Genomic DNA, 15132 nt, shown 5'->3' on the forward strand with positions numbered 1-15132 from the left:
GGGCCTTAGTGGAATCACTGGTATCCTTATAAGAAGAGGACAAACACAGACAGAGGGAAGACCACACGAAGGCACAGCAAGAAGGCTGACATCTGCAAGCCCAGGAGAGAGGCTTCAGAAGAAACCAAACTTGCTGACCAGACTCCAGACTGTAAGAAAATAAATTTCTTTTGTCTAAGCCACCCAGCCTGTGGTATTTTGTATGGCAGCCCAAGCAAACGAATACAGAATCCAAGTATTCTGGCTGATTCTATGAGGCCTTGTTATATTCCAACTTCAAGGAGTTACCTGGGGTCATTTGGAACCTTGAAACATCCTGGATTTTACAATTTAACAAAAAGGAAGCAAGGAAACCAGCTTTTATTTAAATACCTGCTATGATGCTGTGCTATGCATTTTTATATGTATTATTTCACTCAGTAAAATCTGTGGAACACCTTCTATGTACCAGATACTATTCTAAGGGCTGGGCATACAGCTGTGAGCAATGAAGACAAAAATCCCTGCTCTCATGGAACCTACATTCTAAAGGAAGAGACAGATGATTAAAAAAAAAAAAAAAAAAGGGAAAAAATACATAGAGCATGTCAAATGGTAGGTGCTGTGGGAGAAAAATATAGCAAGGGAGGGGGTAAGGGGCATAGGGACTGCTGAGAGAGGGAGGGAAATTGCTGGACTCTTTAACTGAAGAGAGTCCTGGAAGCTTCACTGAGAAAGTGACAGTTGAGTAAGAACCTGAAGGCAGTGGGAGAGGAAGCCATGCTGATGCCTGAGGGAAGAAGGTTCCAGAACAGCAAACGCCAAGGCCGTGAATGAAGTAGGAGTGTATCAGACCTGTTTGGGGAAAGTTACTTTATTTAGACCTCAACTCCACCTTGAGAGGTGCATACTGTCCCTTTATCTAGGGAAGAAGAAATCTCAGACAGGTGAACTGACTCCCGTCAAGGTCACATACACAAAGCAGGTACTGCTCTTCTTTCTCCAGAGGCTGGCAACACGATAGGGCAGAAGGGATGAATAGTAAGAAGGGGACATGTGGCTTCTCAGTAATGCCCCATCCTTTACCATTATGCCCCAGGACTCCACAAGTCGGGGCCTCTTGGTGCCTCTCCAAACATGGGGCCTCAGGTACTTCACAAGGAGCAGCCCTGCCTGCCCTGGCTGCCATTAGCTCTCCATCACACAAGCCATAGCGTTGTTGTCACAGGCCCCGCTGTACCCAGGTACCAGCATTCCGCAGCCCTAGGATTGTACAATCTAGGAGAGTCAGAAGCAGACAACCAAGTTGAAGTTTCAAATAAGTTCTGGAGCAGCCCTGTAGGGGAGATAAAAGTTTAATAAGCAATATTTGATAACGGGATAGTATAGTAATAATAAACTCCTTCCTATAGTCATAATTCTCCCCTATGGGTTATGTAATTTTTAACCTTCTTATAACTTGTATTTCCAAAATTTGTCACAATTTTTTTTCCTTGAATAAATTTTTAAAAATTTTTTTGAAGTATAGTCGATTTACAATGTGTAATTTCTTGAGATAAATGCGTTACCACTGAATTTCCATCTTTCTTCTTTTTGAGTCCGTGCTTATAGAGCTTTAAATTTCACTCTAAGCAGTTTTAGCTTTATTTCATAACATTTTATAGGTTGCAATTTTATTTATCATTCAGTTTAAAACATTTTATAATTTCCACTGTGATTTTTTTTTCTTTAACCCATGGGTTATTTTGGAGTGTACTTTTAAATGTCTAATATCTAGAAATTTTATCTTCTTGTTGTTGATATCAAACTTAATTCCACTGTGTTTAAAAAACACAGTTCTCTGTGTGACTTAAGTCTGTCAAATGTATTGAAACTTGCTTTATAACCCAGCATATGGTCATATGTTCCATATGCCTTTGGGGAAAAAATATGTATTCTGCAACTACTGGATACAGTGTTCTATGTTTCAATTAGGTCAAGTTTGTTAATTTTCAGATTGTTCAAATCTATTTTTCTATTTACGCTTAATCTGCATGTTCTCTTAGCTTCTAAGAGAAATATGTTCAAATCTCTCACTAAGATTGTGGGTGATGTCTGACAATTTGTGCACTGTATGTTTTTAAGACTATACTATAAAATGTACCCATATTTAGAATTGCTATTATCTTCCCTTTTATTGCTAATAATACTCCTTCATTTTAAAGTGTTTGTCTGATATTACTGTAGCTATATCTTTCATCTGTTGGTTAGTGTTTTTATGGTCTTTTTAATGGGACTACTTTTTTTTTTTTGTCAACCAAAAAGAATACCAGAAACCTAACAGTTCTTCTACAGAAAGAAATGTATAATAGAAGAAAGGACCCTGAGCTGAAACTCAGAGGCTGTGGGTTCTGGTCCCAACACTCCTACTATAATATCCCCATAAGTAAATTGCTTAATCATTTATGGGCCTCTGTTTCCTTATCTGTCAAATATTAAGGTGATCATATCTATGGGTATAATTAAAAATCATAAATGCTATATAAATGTCAAATAATTATATATGTTCTAAGTAAAATCACACAAAATCAGAAAGCAGCTTGCCTCCATTTTGGAACAATGAAAAGGTTTGCCTTTTCACAAATTCGTTCACAAAAATTTTTTTTCACAAATTTGTTTTTTCACATACACACAGAATATATAGAATATTCTTGGTCACTAGGTTCCCTATTCATCCAGGTTCCTTTGTCTCAGTTCAGCCCTCACATCCTCTCCCTTCCCTCTCTGTGCACCGTGACCTTGAGAATACTCAAAGGGATAGAACTTTGTTCATCTGCTATGGAAGCAAACAGGTCTCTTTAAGAGGAGCCCTATGCCTTTGAAGACTCTCTCCTTGTTGTGTTCTTCCGACCCAAATGGGCCTCCCTACACGTCTATGGGAGACTTCAGCTAGGTGGAAAGGGCTGCTCTTGGAGTCTGTTTCTGCCGATGGCAGGTAGATGATGATTGTCATGGAATAAAAGAATGAATGGCATGTCAGTATTAAAGCATCCTCTTGGCCCTCTCACACACAGTTTCTTTTCTCGCCATAAATTGCAATCATTTTCTTGATATTTAGTGATCTTCTTTAAAAGATATAAGCCCCTTCACCTAACATTCAGCACATCCTTTTACCTCTCACCCAATTTCTACATTGGTTTATGAAGATTTTTGTCACTAGCCTGTGAGTTCTTTGAGGGAAACTCTTTCCACAGTAGAATAACCCAATCTGTTTGCTGATGGCTAAAGGATGAGGGAGAAGGATCAGTCTGGCATGACTTCCAGGTGTCTGGCTTGAGAAACTCAAGGGATAGCAGCACTGACTTAGGAAACATGGGAGGAAAAACATGTTTGGAGAACAAGGAGGGAAGGGTCATTTTGGACATGATGAACCTGCATGATGTTCAAATGGGCAATCTCAGAGGCAGTTGGAGATGGGTGTCTCAAGCTCAGGAGACAGGTTTGGCTGCAGACACAGATTTGGGAACCATCAGCATATAGGTGGTCATTGAGGCCATGGGAACAGATGAGACCCCCAGAAAGATTGTGTATAGTTAGTTACACACTCTTTTACTCCATTTTTAGTGCTTATCCCAGAGCAGGGATTAGCAAACTATGGCCTGTGGCTGTTTTTGTAAGTAAAATTTTATTGGAGCACAGAAACACCTGCCTGTTTGTTTGTGTCTTGTCTATGATTGCTTCACATCACAATAGCAGAGTCTAGTAGCTGCAGCAGAGACCGTATGACCTACAAAGTGGGAAATATTTACTATCTAGCCTTTTACAGAAAAGTTTGCTGACCTAGAGACTACAACATGCACCCTTGCTTTATTATATGTAATACAAATGAGGCCGTTGAGAATCCAGTCGTAAGTTTATTGCTGCTCTTTTGCAGTAAATGGATCTCCTTTTTGCTCTTAAGTTTTTCTGTCTTTGGTTCCTAAAAGTTTTACTGTGATGTGCCTTACAGTAAAACTGGGTGTGCCTGGGTGTAGCTTTCACTGAATTTATCTTATTTGGATTTTATAGAATTTCTTGAATTTAATGTCTTTAAATGATCTTGGAGAATGTTTAGTTATTATCCTCTTAATACTTCTGTCCTATTGTCTCTCTTCTCTTCTTTCGGAAGTCCAATTACAGGTGTGTTAAACTTTTTCAGTATGCCCCATATTTCTCCTATACTCTTTTCTGGATTTTCTGTTCTTTTTTATCTCTATGTTTTAGTCTAGATATTTTATACTGATTTATCTTTCAATTAAATTTCCATTTTTTATAGATTCCATCTTATTATCTATTAATCACAGCTATTTTAAAGTCTTTGTATGATATCTCCAACACCTAGATTTCTTCTATTTCTAGATTTTGTTCCTCTCTCTCTCTCTCTGTATATATATAGAGAGAATGAGATATCTATATGTATATGTATATATAGATATACACATAGATATAGATATATAGACATATATATCAGTTTTTCTTGTCTCCTGGTATGCCTGGTATTTTTTGACGGAATGCTAACATTATGTGTGAAAAATTATACAGTTAAGGTGAGTCTCTGGATTATGTTAGCTATTTGAGAGAGGTATCACTTTTTTGGGGGGGGTAGGCTGTTAGGATCAGGATGAATCATCTCAATCCAGTTCGTATTTGAGTTTAGTTGAGACTGAGTTCCATACTGCATGAGGATTGGTCTATTTCTGGTCACTTTTATTGCTCAAGGGTCACTTCCATGGTGAGCCAGGGACTTTGAAGTTTTTGTCTCCACATGGGTTAGACTGCTCAGAATTCTCCTTCATCTCTCAGTCTTGTAGTTGTCACATTCTGTTTAGCTTTTCAGTAGACCACACTTTGTGGTTATGCAGATATTCAAGAAGAAAAGCACTATAGAATTTTAGCTTTCTTCTCGGTGTCTCCCTTCCCTCATGTTTTTTTGACTCTTCAGGTCCTTAATGCCTTAGTAGCTCTCTATGATCTTCAAATCATAGCTAAATGTGGAAATCACATTTTTTAATACAAAAGAAATGTATGCTGGCTCTATCAAATCAAATAATACAAATATATATAAGGAAGAGTTTAATAACTCCCCTTCCCCAATATGTCTCCTTTATTGAAGTAACTAATGTTAAAGTCTAATGAGTATCCTTCCATTTCTTTATGCTCATATATGTAAATGTAGAGATTGTTGAAGACCATTAGTTTGGGTTCACTTTAAAAAATGGGATCACACATATACATATGTTGCAATTTGCAACAATTTTTTATCGATGTATAAAAATGTATTTAAAAATAACTGCCTAATATTCCACATATATGTCATATTTATTAAATCATTCCCCTGTTGACAGACATTCAAATTGTTTCTTTCTTTTTCCAACCACATAAATACTGCAGGTTATTACTACTTTCTTGATTCTTGCCAATCTAATAGGTGAAAAATGGTATTTCAATTTACCCCAAAATATTTAAAGAATTAAAAAAATGTTTATTGAGTACTTGTATATATTCCTTTGAAAATTCTTGCATATACTCCTTTGAAAATTCTTGTTTATATCCTTTGCCCATTTTCCGTTTCTAATGTTATCGATTTGTAGTTTTCAATATAATTCATGATAGGAACCCCTCATTTGCCACATGTGTTGTAAATACTTTTCCAAAGTCTATTTGCCTTTTAAGATGTTACTTATGGTATCTTTTCTCATGTAAACATTTTATATGCATAAAATGCCCATTTTTTCATTATGACTTCTGGATTCTTTGTTTTGCTTAAAGGCTTTCTCAATTCAAGCTTATAAAAATGTTTTCCTAAAATTGATTTCCTAAAATTTTATATTTTACATTTATATATTTAATTTATCTAGTTTTGTTTTTTGTATGTGGTATGATGCATTGGGTCTAACTTGTTTTCCTTCAGATGCTAACTTCATCAACATAATTTACTAAATAAACTACCCTTTCCCACTTGGTCAAAAATTAAGACTCATATTCTACTTGAACCAATTTTGGATTCTGTTTCATTGATCTATTTGTCTATTATTGTGCCAAGCCCATAGCCAAGGCTTTCATCTTTCTGTAAAAATTTACTTGACTATTCTCAGCTCTTCCTCCATTGACCTTTAAAATCATCATATCCAGTGTAAAAAATATCAAACTAGGATTCTGGTTGAAATTGCATTAAATATATAAATTCCTTTGGGAAGGGTAGATATTGTTATGACATTATCTCATTCTATCTTAGGAAGTTGTCACTCCATTTAGATATCTTTTTTCACATTTTAATAAGATTTTTATAGTTCTACTTATTTAGGTCTTTTGCCTTTCTTGTGAACTTTATTTCTAGGTATTTTATAGTTTGAAGTTTTATTAAAAATGGGATTTCTTCCCCCAGAAATTTAAATTTCTGTTTATTAAAACTATTTTTTGTATTTTAATTTTGTATCATCACTTTATTCAATTATTTTAAAAACAATAACTAACATTTATAGAGAACTAACTGTGGGCTACACATTGTTTCAAGCATTTTAGTGCATTAACTCATTTAATCCTCATAATATCTCTATAAGGTGGATACTATTATATCAGTTGTATAGATGAGGAAACTGAGACATAAAGTAGAATTTCTTAGTCTTTCTTGGAAAACAATCTTCTAATCTGAAAATGAAAATTCTACTATTTAGCCATATTTCTGATAACTTTTTGATCTTATTGTATTGGCTAAAACTTGAAAAACAATGTTGAATAGCAGGAGAAATAATACACATTTTTGTATTTTTTTCTTATTTTAATAGAACTATTATAAATAGAAAATTATAGGTAAACCCAAATGTACCCTGGTAATTTGATAAGGAACTATATGTTTTCAAATAATGATATAATAATAATAATTATTATTATTATTAGGGAGCAAAGAAAAAATAAAGGGATTTATATGTGCAAGTATCTTCCATTTGTGAAAGTATCTTCCATCCTTAAAGAAATCCTTGCTCAATCCCATAGCCCTGTTAAGATTTCTTCCCTCTGTAAGTAATAGAGTGCCCAACCAAGAGCGGTTTAAAGCATAAGAAGAAGTTGAAAGGAAAGTGATTTCAGGGTAATTCAGCAGCTCAGTAATATCATCAAGGATGCAAGACCTTTCTGTAATTTCTGCGTAACTGTGATAGGGAAGAAAAATCTGACTCCATACTGGATCTCTTTCTTTTACTTTAACCTTTGTATTCTATTGCTTTTGCTACAAGTTAAGAATGTTGCCTAGGGCTTCCCTGGTGGCGCAGTGGTTGAGAGTCTGCCTGCTGATGCAGGGGACGCGGGTTCGTGCCCTGGTCCGGGAAGATTCCACATGCCGCGGAGCAGCTGGGCCCGTGAGCCATGGCCGCTGAGCCTGCACGTCCGGAGCCTGTGCTCCGCAACGGGAGAGGCCACAACGATGAGAGGCCCGCGTACCACACACACACGCACAAAAAAAAGAATGTTGCCTATAGTCTGAAATATACAAGATAGCCCATTCTCAAGTCTCTGACTTCTGAAGGTACACCGCTTTCCCATTTATATATAGAGAAAAATTTGCAGAACAGAAAGTAACATTTGCCTTGTTGGAGGTTTACAGGAACATTGTTACCCAACCTACCTGGACGGCTGCAAGAACAAAGGATTTGGACACCAAGAAGTTTGCAACAACCAACCACACCCCATTCCTTTTTCATATAAAAAAGCCTGAATTCTAACTTGTGTAAAATGGTTCTTTGGGACACTAGTGCACCATCTTCTTGGTCTGCTGGCCTTCCGAATAAAATTGCTATATTTTGACCCAACACCTCATCTCTCGATTTGTTGGCCTGTCCTGCAGTGAGCAGTACAAGCTTGGTCTTGGTAACAAATTTTGGCAAAGGCAGCCAGCAGCCTTGCTGCTCATGGCCAGCTGGCTGGCCTGGTTGAGGAATTTTCGGGTAAGGCCCTAGCAGCTGCTGGGAGCACTTGTCCTGAGGATCTTCCCTTCAGAATTCCCTGAAGTGGCACCAGCTGCCCCAGCGCTTGGCAGTTGGAGCAAGGAATCGAAATCTGGGAGCCGACTGACTCAATACAGTAGGGCAAGTCGCTTTGGTGTATAGAGCCAGAAATTTTATTCCTTTCCATTTGGGTTTTTTTCCTCCAGAATAAACCAGTTTATTTTGTATTTGAGTGGGTACCCTGTTGGAGAGAGGAAATAGTTGCTGAACTTTTACCCGATTTGTAAACTAGTTCGTTTGTTTTTTGAATGCTAGCATTTGTGTGTGCCATTTGTGTTTCGTCTTGTTTTTCTGTCTTTAAAAACTGCAGAATGTTTCAACTATCCCTAAAGAAAGTCCTCTGGGGTGCATTTTGGATAAGTGGTCTGATTATAGCTATGAACCCATGATTAAGAGAAAGATAATATTTTATTGTAACAATGTGGTGGCCACAGTACCTGTTAGGATCTCCACAAAGGGTGTATGCAGGGTTATCTTGGGACCCTGTGTACCATGTACTATCACCCTTGCTTTGTTAATTACATCGTTGTTTGCAGTCTCCTGTGTCATTGGTCTAGCCAGGGAGTCACATTGCATGGAGGTTGAATTGATGGTTCTTGTGATGTGTAAAACCACAAGACCAAACTTGAGGTTTTGTTCTTTGGGTTTTTCACTTCAATTTGTTTTGGTACCATTTCTCCATTTACCGCCAAATCAGCTTTGTGCTATTTAAAACTTTTACTGATGTCAAATGGAGGAAAGGAACAGAAAAAACAAACACACATACGCACACACACACACACACACACACACACAAAATGCTGTCTGTTCTTGTCTGAGAGTGGGACATTTCCAGGGAGAAGGAAAAGGTTGCACTTGGTTTCTAAAATCACCAAAAGCCCCAGCCCAGAATTCAGCTCGGTTGGTTGATGCCAGGGTAAAATGGTTAGAGAGGATCAGTTGCTAGTTATGGTTTCACAATAAAACGCTGAGGAATGGTGGTCTTCAAATGGCTCTATATAATCCTACCATTAGAGCTATTCTGTGAAAAAGTGGGGAAGAATGATGAAATCCCCTTTGTGCAAGCATTTCTGCTGTACCATCAGGGAAAATAAGAAAAGCAAGGGAACAAGAGTGACGATACATTGCTTCAAACCTTAACTTCTCTGGCTGAGCTGGCTGCCCCAGCCACTCAGCCACTATGCTAATGTATCCACCCCTTCCACCACTTCCTGCTTCTATACAGCCCACCCTACTCCCAATGCTGGGGCTCGGGAAGTGATGGGACTGGCTCCCCTTCCTTATAGGGATCAATTGGAAAATCCTGTGTTAGTTCCTGGGGCACAGGGACCTGGTTTGGTACTGCCATCTAAGACCTGACAGGACACCCAGTTCAGACCAGGAGCCACTTACTTTGCAGGGCAATTTCCCCTATGCCACTATTCCATGGGGGCCTAAATGCAAACAGCCAGCAGGCTGGGTTTAACAAAATTCAAGAAATTCAGCAAAAACCAAATGAAGACCCCCCTGAATTTTTGGAAAGGATTTATCAGGTCTACAGCAGATACCAAGCCCCCTGAAAATGCTACAATGGTAAATATGAGGAAATTGCAAAAATTAGATGGTGCATTTGGAACAAACCCTTCTCAATCGGTAGATGTTGCTTTTAAAGTGTTCAACAATGGGGAACAATGACAGAAGATGCAAAATGGAACACCACTCTTCTGGCATGGCATTGGATTCCCAGAGTAACCCAAAGAGAGGTAAGCCACCATTAAGGGAGGAACAATGAGCTACTGTAAGGAGGAGGGGAATTGGAAATAAGATTGTCCTAGGCTAAAACATAAGAAGGAAAACAATAAAGATGGGAGCCTCTCATATGGTAGACAGAGAGCAACATTCTGATGATAAATGAAGAGGCCCAGAGGCTCCCTAGGACTTGAGGCACCCAATTCCAATTTCACCACAGGAGCCCCGTAACAGTGGGGAATGAGCTGATTGACTTTCTGATAGATACGGGTGCAACATACTCTGTGGTAAACACCAAGGTGGCACAGAAAACATCTCAATCCATCTCAGTCCCGGAAGTCTCTGGAGAAGTACAAAATCGTTTGTTCTTCCAACCTCTAGAATGCCAACTAGGGGACCTCACCCTGAAACATAGTTTCTTATATATGCCAGAGTGTCCAATCCCTCTTCTGGGTGGACATCTCCCTTGTAAAGTTAAATGCGCAAGTAACTTTTTTTGTCAGAACAGCTTAACATCAGAGTCCCACCAGAACACACTTTAAACCTACAGATGACGCTCATAGAAACTGCAGATAAGGTGACAGAGCTCTTTCCCCTCGGAGGTCTATGGAAAGGTAAGACCAAAAGGGTGGGCAGACAGCACCCCGGGGAAGGCCAAAAATGCATGGCCAATACAGACTCCATTAAAAAGGGAGGACGGGACACCTAATCTAAAACAATATCCTCTGAGGCAAGAGGCCCAAAAGGAAATTCAGCCAATTCTCAAAAAGTTTTTGAAAACAGGACTGATTAAACCCTGCAGGTCCCCATACAAAACCCCTATTCTCCTGGTCAAAAAGTCAAACTCAGCAGAGTATCGCTTTGTCCAAGACTTGAGGGCTATTAATGAAGTAGTCCAAGATTTGCACCCTGTGTATGCTCTGCTCACAACTATTCTGGGAGAATACAGCTGTTTCTCAATTTTTGGACTTAAAAGATACTTTTTTTCTGCATTCCTATTTGCAGAAGAATCACAGCAGCTATTTGCTTTTGAATGGCAGGACCCAGAAACACAGGTGGTCCAACAGTATTGTTGGACGGTCCTACCTCGAGGATTTAAAAATTCCCCTACCTTGTTTAGGGAAACGTTGGCTAGGGACCTTAGAAACTTAATATTGGGTGAAGGACTTTTACTCAATTTATGGACACTTCGTTAGGGCAATTATCAAGCCATGATAGGATCACTTCTCCAACAGATTGACTTGTCAGAATACCAGCCATTGTATTCAGAAAGGGACAGAGAAAGGGCCAAAGAGTAGGGTTTCACTCTTGATCGCCTGGCTGGAAATGTACACAGGAATTGTTTTGATCCCTGAGGCACTCTTGGACACTGTGCTGCAGCACATTCATAATAGAACCCATTATGGGAGAGATGCTACCTTAAATGGATTCAAAAGTATATAATGGGGCCTAACCTACAAAAGACCATCCAGCGAGTCACTCAGAACTGCTTAATTTGTGCTAAAAATAACCCAAAGACTGCTATTAGACCTCTCCAGATGGGGCCTCAACACAGAGGAACCTGCCACACCAAGAACTGGCAAATAGACTTCACTCAAATTTCTCGAGCTGCAGGAAATTTCAGATAACTTATAGTGCCTGTGGACACTTTTTCAGGATGGGTGGAAGCATATCCCACCCAGACAGCAAAAAGCCTCTAAAATGGTTAAAGCCCTCCTTAAGGAAATTATCCTCCAATTTGGATGGTCTAGCACCCTTCAAAGTGATAACAGGCCTGCTTTTGTCTCTAGCATAACCCAACAAGTGTCTAAAACACTGCACTTTAATTGGAAACTGTCTTCATCCTGGAGACCACAATCACAGGAAAAACCAAAAAAAAAATGAATCATACATTAAAAAGGAGCATTGCTAAAACTTGTCAATAGACTAATTTAACTTGAGATAAGGTCTTGCCAGTTGCCCTGCTATGGATTAGTGTGGCTCCTAGAAGCAAGCTTAAATTAAACCCTTTTGAAATATTGTATGGTAGGACATTCCAGGTGTCTGTCTGGGCAGGAGAATCTGTAGATGTCTTAAAGGACTTGACAGTCACCAACTATGTTAAGACTATAGCACTATACTAACTTCCATTCATGAGTTTGCTTCCAATAGGTCTGCCTACCCGAATGAGGAAGTCCTGCACCCCTTCCTGCCTGGGGATTGAGTCTTCCTCAAAACCTGGAGAGAACAAGGACCTGAACATCAATTTGCCACTAAGTGGAGAGGACCATACAAGGTGCTGTTGAACACTGACTCCTCTTTAAATTAGTGGGGATAAGACCATGGATTCACCACACTTGAGTATCACTCACTTTTCCAGAAACTGGATGGAATGAAGAAAAGCAGACTTGGTCTTATGAGTTATGAGCCCTTAGAAGGGCTTAAGTTACTATTTTGAGCCAAGCTTCCTATCAGATAAGTAATGATGACTTTTGCCCTGCTCTCTTGTTCCATTACACTGGTAACAGCCTCTTGTTGGAAAGGACCAAGGAGGGGAAATAACTACCCCTTCTATTAAATGTTTGGCAGGATCTAAAGATAACGCAGAGCAGAGCATGCTGGATATCCTTATTCCAAGTGCTGGAATGTATGTATATGTTCAAGTGCTTGTCTAAGTATTGTGACACGGCCATAAAAAGGGGAATCATGTATGCCCAACCAGGGACTCAGGAATACTTCCAGTCCCAAGTTGATCAATTCCATCCCACGATCACCCCCTCACTGCCCCCGTTCAGCAGGAAGTAGCCAGGGCAGTTGTCACCCCTTTTCCCACAAGATTGTCAAATGGACATTTACAGTGGGAAATTGTAATAGGGAAGAACAAACCTGACTCCATATTGGGTCTGTTTCTTTTACTTTCACCTTTGTATTCTCTTGTTTTTGCTACAAGTTAATCACTAAAGGGAAGTTGCCTATAGCTTAAAGTATACATCATGGCCCATCTCCTGGAACCCTGCCTCCCATGCCTGTGTGTTAAGCTAAAATACCTTTGTTTAAACTCACAGGAAACATCCTGACCAGGCCCACCCGTAAGTGGCTGCAGGGAAAAAGAAATTAACACATCCCTTCTGAGTCTGGCTGGAACCAGGGAATATTTGCAACCACTTATCACCTTTTCCACTTTACCTACTCACCTCGCCCTCTTTGTTGTATGAAAGAAACTAGCATCCAAACCAGGGCAAGATGGTTCTTTGGGACAGTAGTCCACCATCTTCTGCTGGCTTTCTGAATAAAGTCACTATTCCTTTTCCCAACACCTCATCTCTCGATTTATTGGTCTATCTTGTGGCGAGTAGTTGAGATCTAAAAAAGTTGAACTCACAGAACCAGAAAGTAGAATGATGGTTGCAGGGGTTGGGGCTGGGGTACATGGAGGGATATTGGTCAAACAGTACAATGCCTCCTACCTCCTTGTTTGGCTGCCCTGCAATAAAGCCTGTTTCTCTCTGTAAAAGACCATTGCCTCAGTATTTGGTCTTTCCATTGTGGAGCAGGTCACAAGCCCACTTGCTCAGTTTCACTTCTACTTATAAGGTATAAGTTCTGGGAACCTAATGTACAGCACAGTGACCATAGTTACTAATACTGTATTGTACACTTGAAATTTGCTAAAAGGGAAGATCTTAAGTGTCCTCACCACACACTCAAAAACGTATATATATTAAATCATCATGTTGTACACCTTAAAAAAAATCATGTAAACCTAAATATTTACAATTTTTGTCAGTCAAACCTCAATAAAGCTGGCAAAAAAAAACACCCCAAACAAAACAAGAGCACAAGGAAGATACCCAGAAAAAGGCTGAGGCTCTAGAGGGACTCCCCAGGAGAAAGGTTGAGGGAATGAACTAGACATGAATAAAAGTAAAAGAAAGTGAGGTAAGCAAGAGGGCTGTGTTCTTGGGCAGTGATCATGGTGATGACAGAGAGATACAAAAGGGAAATGTATTCCACACCTGACTCAGAGTTATCACCCCTTAGTGAGGGGTAGTAAAACTACCACAAAATCACCTTCAAAAGTGGGATGAGGGGGATGATTTGTTCATTGGTTCATGGATGACACAATTACTTACCAAAAACTGACTATCTATGGGAGAGTTCTGGTATGAAGATGTACCAGTCAACAAGACAAAGTTCCTGCTCTCATGGTGCAGGAGAAGGGGGATAATCAGCAAATAAACTAGAGTGCATTTTTATGAAACTTCAGATAAAAATAAGTGGTATGAAGAAAACTCAGGCCAGGTGAAAGGTTAGAGAGTGGCTGTGGTGATGATATTTTGTGGCAATTTAGATTGAATGCTCAGAGAAGGTCTCTCAGGAAAGGTCACGTTTGAGCAGCAGCTTCAGTGAAGTGAAGGAGTGAGGCATGTGCAGATTTGGGGGCAGATGACCAGTGCTGTGTTTGAGGAGTAGGCAGCATCCACTAGAGCCTAGTGAATGATGGGGGGCGGGGGAGGGAGCAGCAGGAGACAATGAGAGACTTGCAGCTCTGGCTGCTGCTGAAGTCAGGCAGCCTGAAACCTCTGAGGCTTTTAGCTTGATTTCCTCATCCCTAAATTCTTTCTACATAGGATATCATATCATTCCTCCTCTTCGTGTACGTAGTCCTCTTCCTAATGGAGGGCTGTTTCCCATCTGCATGGCTTGGTTGTCCATCTACAAGGTACTTTGTCTATTGTGTGTCTGTATGCTACAGTTTAGAAGTCAACAGAGCTAAAAATAACAAAGTCTCGCTGGAGCACAGTGATGAATCTGCTAAATTCTGCAGAGAGCCAGAGGCAACAGGGAACCAGACAGCACAAGCTCCAAGCACCCTGGGCAGTCTCTTCCCTGAGAAATCATCACAAAACTTCTGGTCTTGATCTATTGATGAGTCTCCCTTTCACCAGTGAGAAATGCACTTCTTGATGAAAAGAAAACAGCTCTTGAAAGGTTTGCTTCTTCCCCAGGTGGTGAACAGCACCAGCTGTTGTAACGGTATCTTACTCTGTGATGCTGATTTTAAAGAGAGAAAAAAAGAAAACAATAATATTTACCTACTTATGAAGCAATGCATATTTATTGTTGGGAGATTAGACATGCAGAGAAGTATAAAGAAAAATCATCCAAATATCACCACCTGGATGTAAGTATTATCACATATGTAATTTCATACAATTACACACTTAATATGTATTTGAATATAACTGAGCATTTGGTAGCTACAATTTTGTATCTTAATTTTAAATTAAGCATTATTTAGTAATCAGCTTTCCATTGATACTGCCTTTTAATTCCACAAACTGGGCTCTAGGCTCTAGCAATACCAAGGGAATTAGTGCAGGGAGAGGTTGGGGCTGGTGAAAGGCAAGATTATGTCCCATGTGGT

General features: G+C 39.5%; 1 protein-coding gene across 1 annotated transcript in view; it reads right to left on the reverse strand.

Annotated features, from left to right (window-relative positions):
* Nucleotides 1-977: 977 nt before the first annotated feature.
* COX16 (cytochrome c oxidase assembly factor COX16) overlaps nucleotides 978-15132 on the reverse strand; it is a 131069-nt gene continuing 116914 nt past the window's right edge. Inside the window, exon 4 of the mRNA XM_082619706.1 lies at nucleotides 978-1315. Within this exon, the coding sequence (XP_082475832.1) occupies nucleotides 1202-1315 (114 nt within the window). The 3' untranslated portion in view covers nucleotides 978-1201. The remainder of the gene's footprint in view (nucleotides 1316-15132) is intronic.

The sequence above is a fragment of the Mesoplodon mirus genome (assembly GCF_964341445.2).
Source record: "Mesoplodon mirus genome assembly, chromosome: 4".
Taxonomy (NCBI): domain Eukaryota; kingdom Metazoa; phylum Chordata; class Mammalia; order Artiodactyla; family Ziphiidae; genus Mesoplodon; species Mesoplodon mirus.